This window comes from Etheostoma spectabile, chromosome 12 (assembly GCF_008692095.1).
Source record: "Etheostoma spectabile isolate EspeVRDwgs_2016 chromosome 12, UIUC_Espe_1.0, whole genome shotgun sequence".
NCBI lineage: Eukaryota > Metazoa > Chordata > Actinopteri > Perciformes > Percidae > Etheostoma > Etheostoma spectabile.
The window spans coordinates 19986030-20000923 of NC_045744.1; the positions used below are offsets into that span (position 1 = coordinate 19986030).

A 14894-nucleotide genomic window follows, 5' to 3' on the forward strand; every position below is an offset into this window, starting at 1 on the left:
GTAAACAGCATTAAGTCAAGGAAAGGCATGAAGGAGAATTCAAAAAGAATTAGGAATTTTCAACAGTGGTGCGAGTAGAAGGGAGAGGAAGCATAGTGGGGCCGCAGGTCTGGTGTTATGCTAAGGCTAACACCTCTACCAAGCCTGTATCTCCCCAATACCAGATCCCTGGTACATAAAATGGACAACACGGAATTACAACTCGCTGTCACTCGTTTGTGACTGCTGTTTTTAATCACTGAAACCTGGCTTCACCCGGGGCGTGAAGCCAGATGCTAGCATGCAGCTAGCAGGCCGCAGTCACCTCCGCTGGGCACAGGACTGAGACTCCAATAAGAGCGGAGGAGGTGGGCTCTGTATGTGTAGGTGCATGAGAACTGGTGAAATATTGGGACAATTACAGATAAACACTGATCTCCTGACCTCGAGTATATGCCTGTAAGATGCCGGCCTTTTTTTCCTACCGAGAGAGCCAACAGTAGTGAACGTCACGGCTGTGTATAGTCCACCCGACGCCAATGTAAACACGGTGCGCTCTCCTGCTGAACACGATAATCGAACAGCAGCGGGCCCTCCCCGACGAGGTTCATATAACCACAGGAAACTTTAACAAGGCCAACTTGAAGACTGTACTCCCGACATTTCTCTTAGAACTTCATTATGTTCACCAGCTAGTTGCAAACCTTTGACTGCTGCAATTTGGTGGTAGGACGTTAGCGGACAGCGTGCTTATCAGAAGATTTTCACTGAAAACAGCTACCTCCTGCAACGGGAAACTGTAATAATGACAGTGGTAGAAAAAGCGCTGAAGTTGAAGAATGTAATATATCTAAACGATAAGCCAAAAGACACTAAAAAAAAGCTGTGTATAGACCTGACGGGAATAATTCACATTTTGATCTTCATTTGAAAATACTGATAAGTGCTGCTCCAAGGGACAATATTTGTTTACCATGTTGTGGGTGATATATATATATAGCATCAATGAAGACAGTAAAAACAATGTTCCTAGCCAGATTATCTGAATCTCTTCAGAGGTGAGAAACCAGAATGATCCCTCTGTTCCCCAGTATACTCAGGTTTCCAACATGGCTGGTCTTTTTGTACCAAAGTATACCAATGGGAGAAGCAAAAACAAAAAATAATAAAATAAAAAAAGCACACATGCCATTTGAAACATCTCTGGATGACTCCTTTTTGCTTTTTATTTTACTCTCAAATATAAACTGACCAGAAATGACTTCAGGTATGCTGAGACTATTTCCTGCCAGTAATCATATCTAAAACAAGCTGTTAAATTAAGTGAAAAATATCTCAATAAGCCTTAATGGATGCTCTCCTAGTTGCTTGATAAAAGCCTCGTGCCTTTAGAACATTCACTGCGGTGAACATTTAAACAAGCACAAACAGGTTCTCATGGTTCACACTGGTGAGTTTTCCTTAATATACTGTACAGTTGCATGATTTGCTTTAAATTGATTCATACTATGTATTCTGGGCCTGAGCTGTGAAAATTAAAAAAGGATACATGTATATTTACAAATCACAAAGTGTTGCTTTTGGGAAAGTCACAGCTCCAGAACAACATAAGCCATAGGCAGGAGAAGGAACAGCGGTAGAGCAGTTGTATCAAATACCATTATACAATTGACATTTTATTTGCATGGCGTGGCCAGGGGTGTGAGGGTAATTAAAAAGGAAATCAGGCTCATAAAAACAATACGTTAGCCTGCCAGTGATGTGGAACAAAGCTGCTGATGTGGTTGGGTAGTAAGGCACGACATTGGGATGACACTTCATGCTTCGTGAGCCTCTGGGGCCAGAACAATATAACTACGTAGATTCACTACTAAAACTGTGTGTGTATGCACAAAGACAGAAATGTGCATTCAAATAATTTGTTAAATTTCTAAAGCAGCCCATATGCATGGTTCGTGTAATAAATCATTGTGGAACTGTGCGCACGTGCACAAGCCTAATTTCCACTCCCACTAGTAGCCCCCCCGACAAAAAGAAGAAAAAAAAGATGCTGAAACAGTCTTAAACGTCGGTTTTTATCTATTTCACAGATCGGTTGGAATGTAATTTCACAGTGTCACTGCTCTGTTTGTTACATATAGCTATCATCATCTTGTAAAGAACAGAAGTAAGTTTATTTGCCTGTTGCTAGATTTGTTTCACAGAATGATGAAAAACAAGGTTTGGTGGGGGTTTTGACAGTGGATTCCGTTTCTGTTGAAAGCAATTATGCATGTTTTCAGCTTACAAATGCACACACATTTGGAATGACTCTCGCTCTGTTGAAGATTTGTTTCTCCCTCTTAGGTGCACACTACGTAGAGTATGGGCTGAGTTCTTATTGCTGCATTTACACCGGATTATTTTCATAGGAACTTTGTTGGATGATGACATGTAACATTTAACAGCCATCTGCCACTGTAAGTATGCAATAATTCATTCTCGTAGAGTGAAATCTTTCTTAAAAAGGTTTAAAGAACCTTTGGTTCAACTTGCCAAAATATGTATATTTCCTCTAGTAAGAGCTGTGGTGAAGCAGCCATCTGTTTTATAAATCACTAAATGACAAAACACAAGGACACTTGATTAAACAACCATTTGACTAGTTTCTGTTTTCCTCTCGATAGTGTCGCATTGTCAGACCTTTCTCCACAGTGCTGCAGAGGAGGGGAACCCTAACCCCACACAGCATTCCAGGATGGAAGAAAAACATGCTTTGGTTTGTTGGCATTCCTTTAAACCAATCACAGTCGTCATGGGCGGTGCTAAGTGCTGGACGGAACCCCGGTGCTGCTGCAAAATAGCCTCAGGAAGGAACAAGTGTGTTCAAAGGTTGTTGTAGTTGTGCAACAGAAAACTCAGATTGGACAGATAGTCTAGCTCTTACACACTCTTTCCTCCCCTGCTTCTTACAGTGCAGACGCTTTGCTGCTTGCTCCTGCTTCTGCTTGCATATTTTTGCTGATAATCGTGCTTTTCCTCTGAGAAACTATGAGCAGCGGCTCTTGGACACTTCAAAAACACTGGACTATACATTTTTTGTAGACATAGTAGGCTAAAGCTAATTAGCAGCAAGATGCCTCCTTTCTCCGTAGAAGACTACTACAACTCCTTCAGAAGATTGCACTTCTGGAAACCAGGTTCACCTTCTAGAAGTGAACGTGGAATTTAAACGGATCTTGTGGAAATGACACCCTTTACCATGGACCCATAACAATGGACAGAAGTATGCTAACACCGGCTAATTAGCACCACAGACTACAAAGAAACGGAGGGGGGAACTGGTAATAATCAACAAGTGCGGTCCTCCCGGGAAACTCGTCTGGTGCGAAGCCTAAGAGTAAATCATTTTCCTGGGAAATGGGAGGACGACAAACGGCCCCGGCACAGCGCCCTGAGATTTGTGGTATGACCGGCTGGCCTGCATTATCATCTGGGCAGCGCCTCTTCAACCCCTGTACCTAGTAGGACACAGCCGTGGACAGCTGCAAAGGGAAAATAAGCAACAAAATGCCCCCCCACAACCTGGTGTGCAACTGGATAACAGATTTGCTCCTCTGCTGCAAGACGCTGGACGTCATCTGATGACCGGACTGCGTCTCATCACCACAACAGCAGGGTAAGGACTGAGAGCATTCAAAAGTAAAAAGCTAAAAACTGGGCCTCAAACCCTGATTGTGGGTGACTCTGCTGTAAAGATTTAAAAAACAGTAAAAACACCAAAATACTATGTTTCTCCCAAGACATGGTGTCTGACTTGACCCAAAAATCCCAGATATCGTGGCAGCCACACCCAACTGTGAAGAACATTATTCTGCATATAGGGTCAAATGATGTTGTAAAGCAACAGTCTGAATTGCTGAACTGGACTTTAGGAACTGCTTGACACAGTCACCCCCCTAAGCGCAAATGTGTTTATCAGTGGTCTATACCGTCAGTCAGAAGAGGAGATGAGAGATTCAGCCGACTGTTGGGACTAAACAAATGGCTTTCAACTGAATGTACCGTCCACTCTCTGAAGTTCATTGACATTAAACATTTTCTGGGAGCGCAGACTCTTTTTAAAGCAATAGACTTCCCTTAAAAAGCCAGGAGTAAAGCTGTTCCCCTCTAATCTGCTTTAACTTTCTGCGCTACACATCTGCTCCCTCTGCCAAGGTCCAAAACAAAGGAAGACACAACAAAGTGCGGCAGTGATCCAGCCAGCCCCCGCCTGTGCAAAGATTTGACCATGGGAGACCAAGAGCAGAGACACGAACCTCCCTCCCCTCTTCACCCGTCCAGCACCCCTAAAAACCTTCCCAACCCCGAACCTTCTGAGGATTCATGCTGTCTCTACTGATGTCTCCACACACCCTTTCCCTTATTTCCCCCATAAATTATCCACCCCTTCCTACCCCATGGCTCAACCCCGGGCAAAAAAGTAAAACCCAAGCACCACTACCAGGATGTCAGAAACTCCTTCCCCCCAGACTGAAAAGGGACGCTTGTGGGGGTGCAAAATCTGGCAAGCACTATCTGATATTGCCGGCCTTGCTTAGGACTAGTGATACTAATGACTCTTTTCAAGACAGCCCGGCCTGTGGATTCAATTCTTCCTCATTCCGTGTGATAGGTAATAGGAAAGAAAGGTGGGAAAAAGCACTTACTCAACTTAGCAAATTTAGCATCCATTCCTCGTCAGCTACAGCCTGTCCCAAAAATGAAACACCTACCCCTAGCCTTACTACACGTAGGTCTTTGGCAGAAAATCATTTTAATCAATGATTTTTATTTCTAAGCACAATCTAGATCAGGGGTCTCAAACTCAATTTACTTGGGGCCGCTGCAAATAGATCTGGGTTTGGCTGGCCGCATCAAGTTTCCAAAAAAATTTCCTCAAAAAAAAGGCGCGGAACTGCCGTTTCTCTAAACCCTAATCTGATATGGTTGGTGCATTCACAACAACAGACCTCACATTGTCAAACCTCAGGCATTGCCGCAAAGGGTACTTGCTACTTGACAAAGGTTACGCCCGCTGTCAGGAACTGCTACGGTAGCCCATAAGTGAAGCGCAATGACAAAAAGTTTCAAACGCGCGGGCCGCACTAACCTTAACCCTTTTTGTCAAAGGGGCCACAAAAATCATCCGCGCGGGCCGCAAATTGCCCCGGCCGCGAGTTTGAGACCCATGATCTAGATTTTATGTTTTTAACTGAAACCTGGTTAGACCATAATGCAGCGCTGCTGTTCTCATCAGTCAGCTCCCCCCAACTTCGTTTTATGAGTGAGAATAGAGTGAATAAAAAAGGGGGTGGAGTCGCCATTTTTGTTTATGACTCATTCCCTGTACGCAAAATGTTTTGGAAATTTTGTTTCTTTTGAATATTTGCTTTCAATTTTGATTTCCCCAACGATGTTTCTAAATTAAGGCCAAAATAAAAAATTGTGCAACCTTTATTTTGAAATTAAATGAAAGCTGTCTATTATTTGCATTAACTTTGATTTTTGGAATCATTGGGGTGGGTTTTTAAAATTCATGTTGACAGCCCCCCCGGCAGGGGGAAGGACTTTGGGTTTTTTTTTGAGAAAATATTTGGGGCTTCTCAGCATGTTCGGAAGCCCACCCCCATTTAAGGGGCCCACTCTGGGGCTTTATTTTCTCCAAAGGGCTAACATTTTCCCAAAGGGGTTGGGGGGGGGGGGACTGACGTTGCCCCTCTCAGAAACATTCCCCGTGTTTCTTTACGGCCCCATCTCTGTGCCCAAAAGTGTCCAAAAAAAGAAATCAGAAAAAAGGGATAAACACTGAAAACCCCCCTTTACACCCTTTATAAAAGCTTTTTTCCTCCACACCAGCCCTCCCCGGCCTCAGTCCGTGAGCTTGTAGATAAATTTAACTGTAAAATTAAAAAAATGGTTTTTATCCATTTCTCCCCCCAAGGTCAAAATTTATCTGGTAGAAAAAATCTCCCTGGAGAAATGTCCTTTCTGGTGGAACAGAAAAAAGAGAGTGTAAGGGAAAACTGAACGAAGGGGGGGAAAAAAAATCCCTTGGGTCCATTAAACTCCCATTTAAAAAAGAAAAACGCATTTTTTAAAATTTTTAAAATGAGGGAAAGCAAGAAGGGGCCTTTTCTCTGTATTATCTCTAGAAAAAAATAAAATTCCCCCTGCTTTGTTTGTACGTTTATAGGTTAACAAACCCCCCGTACAGTAGCATCTGCCTTTTTTTTACCGGCCTTCAATACTTTGCCCCCTTTTTTCAAAAACAAAATTCAAAAGATTAGACAAAAAAGTCGGGGCCCCCTATCAAATCCCCGGGAATTTTGTGTTTGGGCACAGTTTTCAAACAAAAATAGTTCCAAATGACAGAATTACAAAGAAACCCCAACAAAATGGAGGACATTATCAAAATCGAAAAACCCCGACCTGTTTTTTTGAGTTCTAAAACCAAAGGGGTTTTCAAAAAAGTTTTCCCAAATTTTTTGGGCTTCTGTCTTTAAATTGTGAAAACATCTTTCTTTTAGGTTTTCTTTCCCCAAGGGCCCCGAAAAAATGCGTAATCAAGCCCCTCTTAAAAAAGAAACCTAGCAAGGGCATAATTTAGCAACTATAGGCCAATATAAAACCCTTTCCCTTTTTAATTTAAAAACATTGAAAAAGTAGTCTTTCAACCAACTCAACCTTTCTTGTCCACTAAGCAAAATTTTGATTTCCCTTTTTGGGCGGGGTTTCCCACCCCCCAAAAGCACTGGGGAAAGGGTCTTGTCAAAATCTTTAAAAGACACCCCCCTTTAAAACCGATAAATAAATTTTCAATCTTTTTTGTATTAAATTGTCTCAGTGCTGCATTTGACACGGGCGCCAGGGCAAAATACTAGGAAACCTTTTTGGGGGAAAAAACGTTGGGCCTTTTTGGGCCCGTACTAAACTGGTTTAATCCCCACCCAAAGAATAGGGGATTTACTTTTTGTCTATAGGAAAGCATGGGTAAAAAATATGGGCGTGCGGAGTTTCCCCAAGGTCCATTCCGGGGGCCCTTTTTTGTTTAAATCTACATGCTTCCAAATGGGTAGGGTTTTGGGAAAAAACAAAATAAATTTACCATTTTTTTTGCGGGGCGGCACCAAATTTTCAAACCTTTAAACGCCAGGGGGGCTATAGTCCCAAAAACAAAAATGACTAAGTGCATCGAACAAATTAACGGTGGATTTCCGAACTTTCTGAAATTAAAAGAAGGAAAAACTTTGGGGGGTTTTTTTGGAAAAGAAGGAACGATTAAAAATCTGCGTCAGCTTCAAAAAAAACAATGTTTAAAAAAAAACAACAAAGGGCCGGAAAACTTGGTGTAGTTCCTTTGGGTCCCGCCTGAACTTTTCGCCCCCCATTAAGAAATTTCAAAGTCCCGCCACTATAAAATTAAAAATATATCAAGGGGAAAAGGGCTTATTTTGTCCAAAAGGATTTTGGGGAAAAAATTGTCCATGGGGGTTTTTCTTCAGTAGACTTGACTCCGAACGGGGGGCTTTTAAAGGGCTCCCTAAAAAATCAATCAGAAAAGTTTCAAAATTCAGAACGCTGCCCGCTCGAGGGCCCCCACTAAGAACCCCAAAAAAATGGATCAAATAAAATCCGTTTTGAAATCTTTTCAGGGTTCCGTGTCTCAAAGAATGATTTCAAAGTACCCCTTGGGTAGTTTTTAAACCCCTTAACGGGTTTTGGTTTCCAAAAAAAAATTTTGATTGCTACTACACTAGGAAAACCCCCAGAACCCTTAGGTCCTTTGGGAAAGGTCGCTTTCTGTCCCCAGGGGTCCCGAACTAAACAGGGTTTAAGCAGCTTTCCGTTTCTATGTCCCCCATACTGGAATTTAAACCCCCGAAACCGTAGATCCGCTGCCTTTCTCTCAGTTTTTTTAAATCAAGGCTGAAGACCCCTTTCTATTTGATGCCCGGCCCCTTTTTTTAAATGACTAATCATTTCTTTAAATTCTTCGCTGCACTTTAAAATTTTTTCTTGGTTTTTTTGTTTTTTTCTTTTTTTTTAAATGTCCTATTTTTGTTTTTTGGTTTTTTAAGGGTTTTGATTTTTAAAATGTTTTTCGGTTTTTTTTGTTTTTAAATATTTTGTTTAAAGCCCCTTTGAAATTTTTGTTTCGGAAATTTTGCTATACAAATAAAACTGCCTTGCCTTGGGCCTTTGCCCCTTCCTAGGGGAGCTGTCTTGGGTTTACCCTGGGAGGATCTGAAGGGCCAGTTAAACCCTAGTCCCCCCTAATTCCACCCGAGTTTAAAATTTTTAACACAAAGTTTGGGTATAGACTTAAAACTTGTGATACCCGACGGGGGCTGGTAAACTCACAACTTCAAAAAAAAAAACAATCAGGGCCCCTCACAAACTGCTCCCACCCAGCCCTCTCAGACAAATCTCATATTTAATCAACTGAGTCAATGATGGGATTTCTCTTGAGGGGGGAGTTTTGTACATAAAGTTGAGGTGAGCCAAACAAAGGAAAGAGGAAAAAAAAGAGAAGCCAGCAGAAGGTAGTTTGGGTGGAAGGGTTGTCAGGTGGGAGCGTGGTCTTAATCATTGATCTGAAGCAGCCACCAGAATGAGAACAAAGGGCACTAAAATATTCATTAAAAGCTGCTCTGAGCTTGTCGTGTGAGAGAGGAATAGAGTGGTGTAAGGGGGGGGGGGGGGGGGTAATGAGAGGGGTTAGCTTTTAACATCTCAATACTGGAGTCCTCTGGCTCCCACTGAGACAGGAAGATAGAGACCCTGTCTCTGAGCTCTGTAATATGAATCCAGATCATATCGGGGTCCAGTGCTCCCGGGATGTCACAGTGATCGGACCTCCTTCCGGGGCACAAACGCTCATTTCTCATGTTGCTTTGTAACCAGAATCCTCACACCCCCAGGAGTCTGCTGCCAATAACAATGACACAACTGGATTTGGCCTTGTAGGAAATCAAACAAATAAGCCTTGCATTTTACAACAAGAGGAGGGGGAGCTTCCTGCACAGGGAGGGTGGGGTGTGCTTCCCTTTCCAAAAAACATGAGAGGCATTTCAGGGCTGCTGAGCTTGAAAGATGAACCATGGAGGGAGCCATGCTGGGTGGAAAGAACCCAAACAGCTCTGAGAGAGAGAGAGAGAGAGAGTGAGAGAGAGAGAGAGAGAGAGAGAGAGAGCGAGAGCGAGAGAGCGAGAGAGAGCGCGAGAGAGAGAGAGAGAGAGGTGTGTGTGTGCGTGTGTGGACACTCTTCTTACGAGACATAGCTGCAAGGGCTTGGCTGCCCAGCAGACGGGGAATCCGCACACCAACTGTGCCCATGTGTGTGTGTGTGTAAAAGTGTGTTGGCATGCATTTGCGTGCATCTCACAAAAGTGTATGCGCCTGCTCCTACCCCTTGCTGCTTTCCTTTTATTCTCCCTCCCTTTCTGTTGTTTCTCCAGACAGTCTAAATAGCAAAGCCTTGCAGGGACCACAGAGGAGATCCATTTTTTTCTCCCTATGCAGGTCTCCCCACCCCCAAATAAATAAAATAGCAGTCAAATCTTTAACTTGGAGGGATTGTTTACAATTTTCTACGGACAAGGAGGGGGTTCTTAGTGAGGTAGCTAAAAAATGAGAATAAAAGACAAAGTAGAAGTTTCACAGATTTTCAAAAAGCACAGATGATGGAATGAGTTTGGAGCAAGATAAAAACAACAAACCTCCACTGATGATTGCACATTATTCAAATTCGACTTTTCATCTTCACTGAATGATGAAGACAGATGCTTTGCGCCACTCCCGAGCAGTGGGGTAGGGGCTTTTGTGAAAGTGCCAGTGAACATCACATGAAAGGTTTCCTTACTATCTCTCTATTTCACTCAAGGGCAAACAGTCCATCTAAAACCGACATGGGAGGACACAGGCCACAGTGCTCTTTCACTTACATATTATAGTTGCCACTGACTAAGTTAATGGGTGTTGAAGGCTGCACATGGCAACTTTGCACTTCTGCCTCAAGTGAGAAATAACTGGATTTTATAAAGTTTGAAAGCTTTTCTGACTACAGGTCATTTAGCACAGTGCCAGTTAACTGCACAGCCCTCGGTCCTCAGTGTTACCGTCTAGCAGGAAGTGGAGAGAGTGGGAGAGATTAAGAGATCCAGCCACTAGGTCCCGTGTTTAGGACAGCATCTGCAAATCTGAAAAGAAGAATTCATCTACAATGTAGAGCATTAAAAAAAAAGGGATAAAACCTCTTCCCTCCTACTGTTTTTTTTATATTTGAAGAGTGCTCCAGCAATTTAGTTGATGGTTCTTGCAAGAGACAAGACTTTATTTTTTTTAAAAGGTTAAAGTCAATGTAGCAGATGTTCTGACTTGTGTGATTAAGCTTGAAAAACGCTGGATCCTACATTTCCCATAATTAGGGTCGAGTTCTGACAGCTGGAGCCTTTTGCAACTTGGAAAAAAAAAAAATTCAGAAGACATGGTTTTCTCAGATAGAGTGGAACTCCCTGACTAGAAAAATTGACATGTACTCCTTTTAACATGCAACATTTTCTACGTTATTGCAGCATGTTGTCTAGTATAAAAACATCTTTAGAATATAACATACTGTAAATCCATTCGATACAGACTGGCAGCCCTTGCTGTGCAGGATTACATTTGACATTTATGGCGTTTTTCCACCTCAGGGCACCTACTCAACTTTTTTGGTTTTCCATTATGATAAAAGGTCCCTGGTACCTGCTAACAGGTACTTTTTTTTAGTACTACCTCATTCAAGGTACCAAGCAAGCTGAGGCAATACTAAAAGTTAACCTGTAAACCTGCAGACTACTGATTGGTCGGAGAGAATCGTCACTATTCACGTCATTGCCAGCGACAGACGGGGGGGTCCTGAACAAACCCGCTGCGTTAAGTACTTTAGCCAGCTGTGTTTCTTTTGCTGCGTCCAGCTTCTTTTGAAACTAAATTGTCTGCTGGCTGTGGCAACAACCACATGCCGAGAATAAAAAACACACCTTCGGCGTTTTTGTGTGTTTTGCGTTAGGTCATGGCAGTTTCCTGCTATGACGACCAGCCAGGCTTGCCTCACGCATGAGGCAGTACTAATCTGCAATGGAAAAAAGAACATGGCAGCGCAGCCGAGTGAAGCTGAGCCGAGCAGGTAAGATTAAGGAAAAAAACGCCATTAGTTTCTTTGGGAAACAGATTAACCAACATGTACCATGACATGTATTGTGTTGCTGCATGTAACACACTTTTTCTAAAGTTTCATTGGTGTTTAAAGTTTTGGAGTAACTCCTAGATTGAGTTATCCACGGAGGTCGAACCAAAGACAGCTCTTTGGTAGTCAATTGCGGTGCTCTCTTCCCGTATTGGCTGTAAATTTTACATTCAAAGCGTTCATATGGTCAGATTAGATTCAATTTCAGCACACTGGCTCCGGGTCACTTTTAATTCATTTGCAGTCATCTCTTATAATTAGGCCTTGCATTAACCATGCCTCCCAAAAGAGTCTCCCTTCCTCTTTCACCAACCTCATCTGCACAGGAAGCAGTCAGTGCTTTTCAAAGTCTTCCTCAGACCCAGCTCTCCATTCACAACCACTTCCAAATGAGATCAGAGCATTTGAGATTTAGATTCTTGATGATATTAACTTTCCTGCCTCACCCGTCCCTCCCTTTCTACAAGTCCAGCGGTGGATCCCTAAGTGGGTGAGTTGCCTCCGGGCAGCGGAATCCATACACGGCCCAAATTAAATTCCTGGACTGCAGATGACTTTGCTGACCTTCTGACTTCCTGAGTTCAGTGGAAATGATTGCGGCATGCGGCCGGTGATAATTAACCATGTTCAAAGTACTCCACCATCCACAGCAAACCCTGTGCAAATCATGAAAATAAGATAAGAATCTCTTTGGACCCATGTGGCTGAATATCCAGAAACCTGTACAAGGAGGTTGTGTGTTTTTTTTGTTCTTTTTAGTATTTCTCCTCTGAGTATTTTCCTGAGATTAGGGGACATGTCTCATGTTTTATAGAGGACAACCCCTGACATCGGGAGGCTTTGCTAAAACTTCTCCCCATAATGAAATAACCTTTAAATATACTGATCCAATCTGATATGTTTGTACAACCCACAGAGACACATTTACCTCCTGGTTATGCACTACAGCTATTTCCATTTTACCATTAAGTGATTTACACCATTTCAACCTTAGAGAGTCTATTAAAAAAAAAAAAAGGAGGTACTGATGCATAGGGCTTAGGAAACACCACTGTCAACAATAATAGTGTTGTCGTCCCACTTTAATTCTATCACTTTTTTGTACTTCTAAGCAGCATACAACAATTTGTAATCCTGAAATTACTTAAATAATGCAACATGAATCAAGATAAGTGTCCAAAAATGGATAACGGGATTAACTAATTCAGTTTATATTAAAATAGTCTCTTTTCAATTACATGTATAAGACCATGAGCCAGCTAGCCACTGTAGGTGGAAGTAGTCAATAAATAAAAATAAAGATTTAACAGGTCTCTACGCACTATCACAACAATGCCATTTTAAATTCATAGGTGTAGAACATCCTGTAAGCAGATAACGTAACACTAAATAACCAGCAATACTGCAGGAAGGCAATAGCTAATATTTTAAAACTTTTTGAAATTGAATATAATAATTTTTATATTATCTAAGCCCTTATTTTTAAGAAAACCTAATTTAATGCTTTACGACCAGCAGATATCCAGCTGGTACTAATAAGCATTCTTATTATTGTGACTCAGTGTTTGATCAAATTTAAATGTACTAATTTAGTAGGCCGAGTAGGTGGACTGGCGAACAATCAAGCCTGTCCCAGGTAAAGCAAGCAACACTGGAAACAAAAAAACTAAAAAATGCAGTCTCTGTAGACAGCCCAGGGTCAAGAAATGGCAACAAAAAGAAATTGTGCCAACGTGCACCACGAAGCATACACAGTGTTCCAGCGTTCCAGCCAATAACCGGCAAGAAGGATTTGGGGGTGGGGGTGGGGGGTTAGTGCGTGGAAGCACAGAAGGGAGAGAGAGGGGACGGTATGAGGAGGAGGAAAATACTTCGAACGTCAACAAGAAGTAATGTCACCCAGCATCGCTTTAAGTGAGATCGCTGCAGTTGGCAGCTGCAAAACAAGCCACAATGTAAGTTAATAGGGCAATTGTTCAGCTTGTATTTACCTTCACAAAAGTGCTCGTTTTGCCACTGACAGACTCAGATTAATATTCTAAGTGTCTAACAACATTATGGAAAGGATGTCTAAGGAGATTGACCTTTCTACTAGAGTAAGACATTAACCCTAACCCTAAAACATAAAAACATCTGAAATTGTGTTTGCTAAACCCACCAGACTCCATGTACATAAACACTAATCTTAGCCTCGTAAAATACACTTCAAGTCTGCACAATAACACACCGTGGTTAAACTACACAGCCCACTTAATTGTCTCCTCAATGGAGTGTTCATTAAAAGCTTCTGTGTAACTCATCAAGGTCTCCCGAACCTTCTTCCCATCTGAATGAGTTGTGCTTCTCCTGAGTTTTTCCTTAACACACAGTTAGTTTGTGTGTGTTTGTATGTGTGTGTGTGTGTGTGTGTGTGTGTGTGTGTGTGTGTGTAAAGCACTTTAAAAGAAGGATGACTGAAACAGATCTACCAAGTACATCACCAAGTCCAAGCCTTGCCAAATTCTTTCCGTGCTGAGATACAAATGGCAGAACCGTGTCCCGCATGCTTCACTTCACAAAACAGCTTGCGCGTTTACCTGAATGTGGCCTTGAGGATCTGTCCGGTGGTGCTCTCTTTGGTGTGGTTGTTGTATCCATAGAAAAGGTCTCCGAACACAGTCTGGTTAGCGGGGATGTCCAATGCTTCCCCGCAGTCTATTCCCTCAGTGCAGGTCTCCGACAGCGGCAGGCATGACCTCCCATCTGGACCGCGCTTGTAGTCCTCGATGCACCTAAAGTGACAGGGGTTTAAGCCATTCCATTAGCTCATGCATTTCCTTCTTTCCAGTGGTGCAATGTAACCAAGTACATTTATTCAAGTACTGCACGCAAGTACACAGTTTGAGGTACTTTTTTCTTGCCACTTCAATACATTTCAGAGAGAAATATTGCACTTTCACCCCACGACATTAATCTGACAGCTTTAGTTACTACTTCCATTACAAGATAAGACTTTCCGCACACAAAACATACAGTTTATAAAAGACAAGGTTTTATTAGATATTAAAATACCCAACAAGAAATACAGCTGAAATTATTAGCAGATTAAACACTTGTTTCGATCATTTCCAGTTTGTAAAATGTGAGGATTTTACTGCATTGAGTACTTTTACTTTTATAAGTTTAAGAACATTTTCCTGATGATACTTCAATAATTTTACTTAAGTAACATTTTCAATGCAGGACTTTGATTTGGCACAGTAGTTTTACAGTGTGGTATTAGTACTTCCCTCTTCCATTGCTGGTAATTTGCTTATTTCTCTTTCAGTCAAATTTGTGGGTTAAAGTATGATTTTTCAAACAATGAGTGCTGGTTAGATGGCTAATTTTAAAAATGAAGCTGTAATTTAAATAGTTAACCATATGACAGGAAGCTGATGTCTCTTGGCAAGTGTAAAATAACAGCAAATAAAAGGATTCAATAATATGCTGTCTCTGATCTTTCTATTTGGTATTTATATCATTTTTGGGTGCAAATTGCAAATGAATGAGAGCCATTATTATTTGTGCTTTGTTTGGCCAGGTTTTTCTATTTCTATTTTTTTTCTCAAGCTGGCAGCTGTTAAGTGCATTGCCAACAGGGACAACTGTTTACAATTAATTTCATTGTCGTTGATTAAAAATG

General features: G+C 41.8%; 1 protein-coding gene across 1 annotated transcript in view; it reads right to left on the reverse strand.

Moving 5' to 3' along the window:
- LOC116699838 (astrotactin-1-like) overlaps window positions 1–14894 on the reverse strand; it is a 372650-nt gene that overhangs the window by 186417 nt on the left and 171339 nt on the right. Inside the window, 1 exon segment of the mRNA XM_032532626.1 lies at window positions 13807–14001. Coding sequence (XP_032388517.1) covers window positions 13807–14001 — 195 coding nt within the window.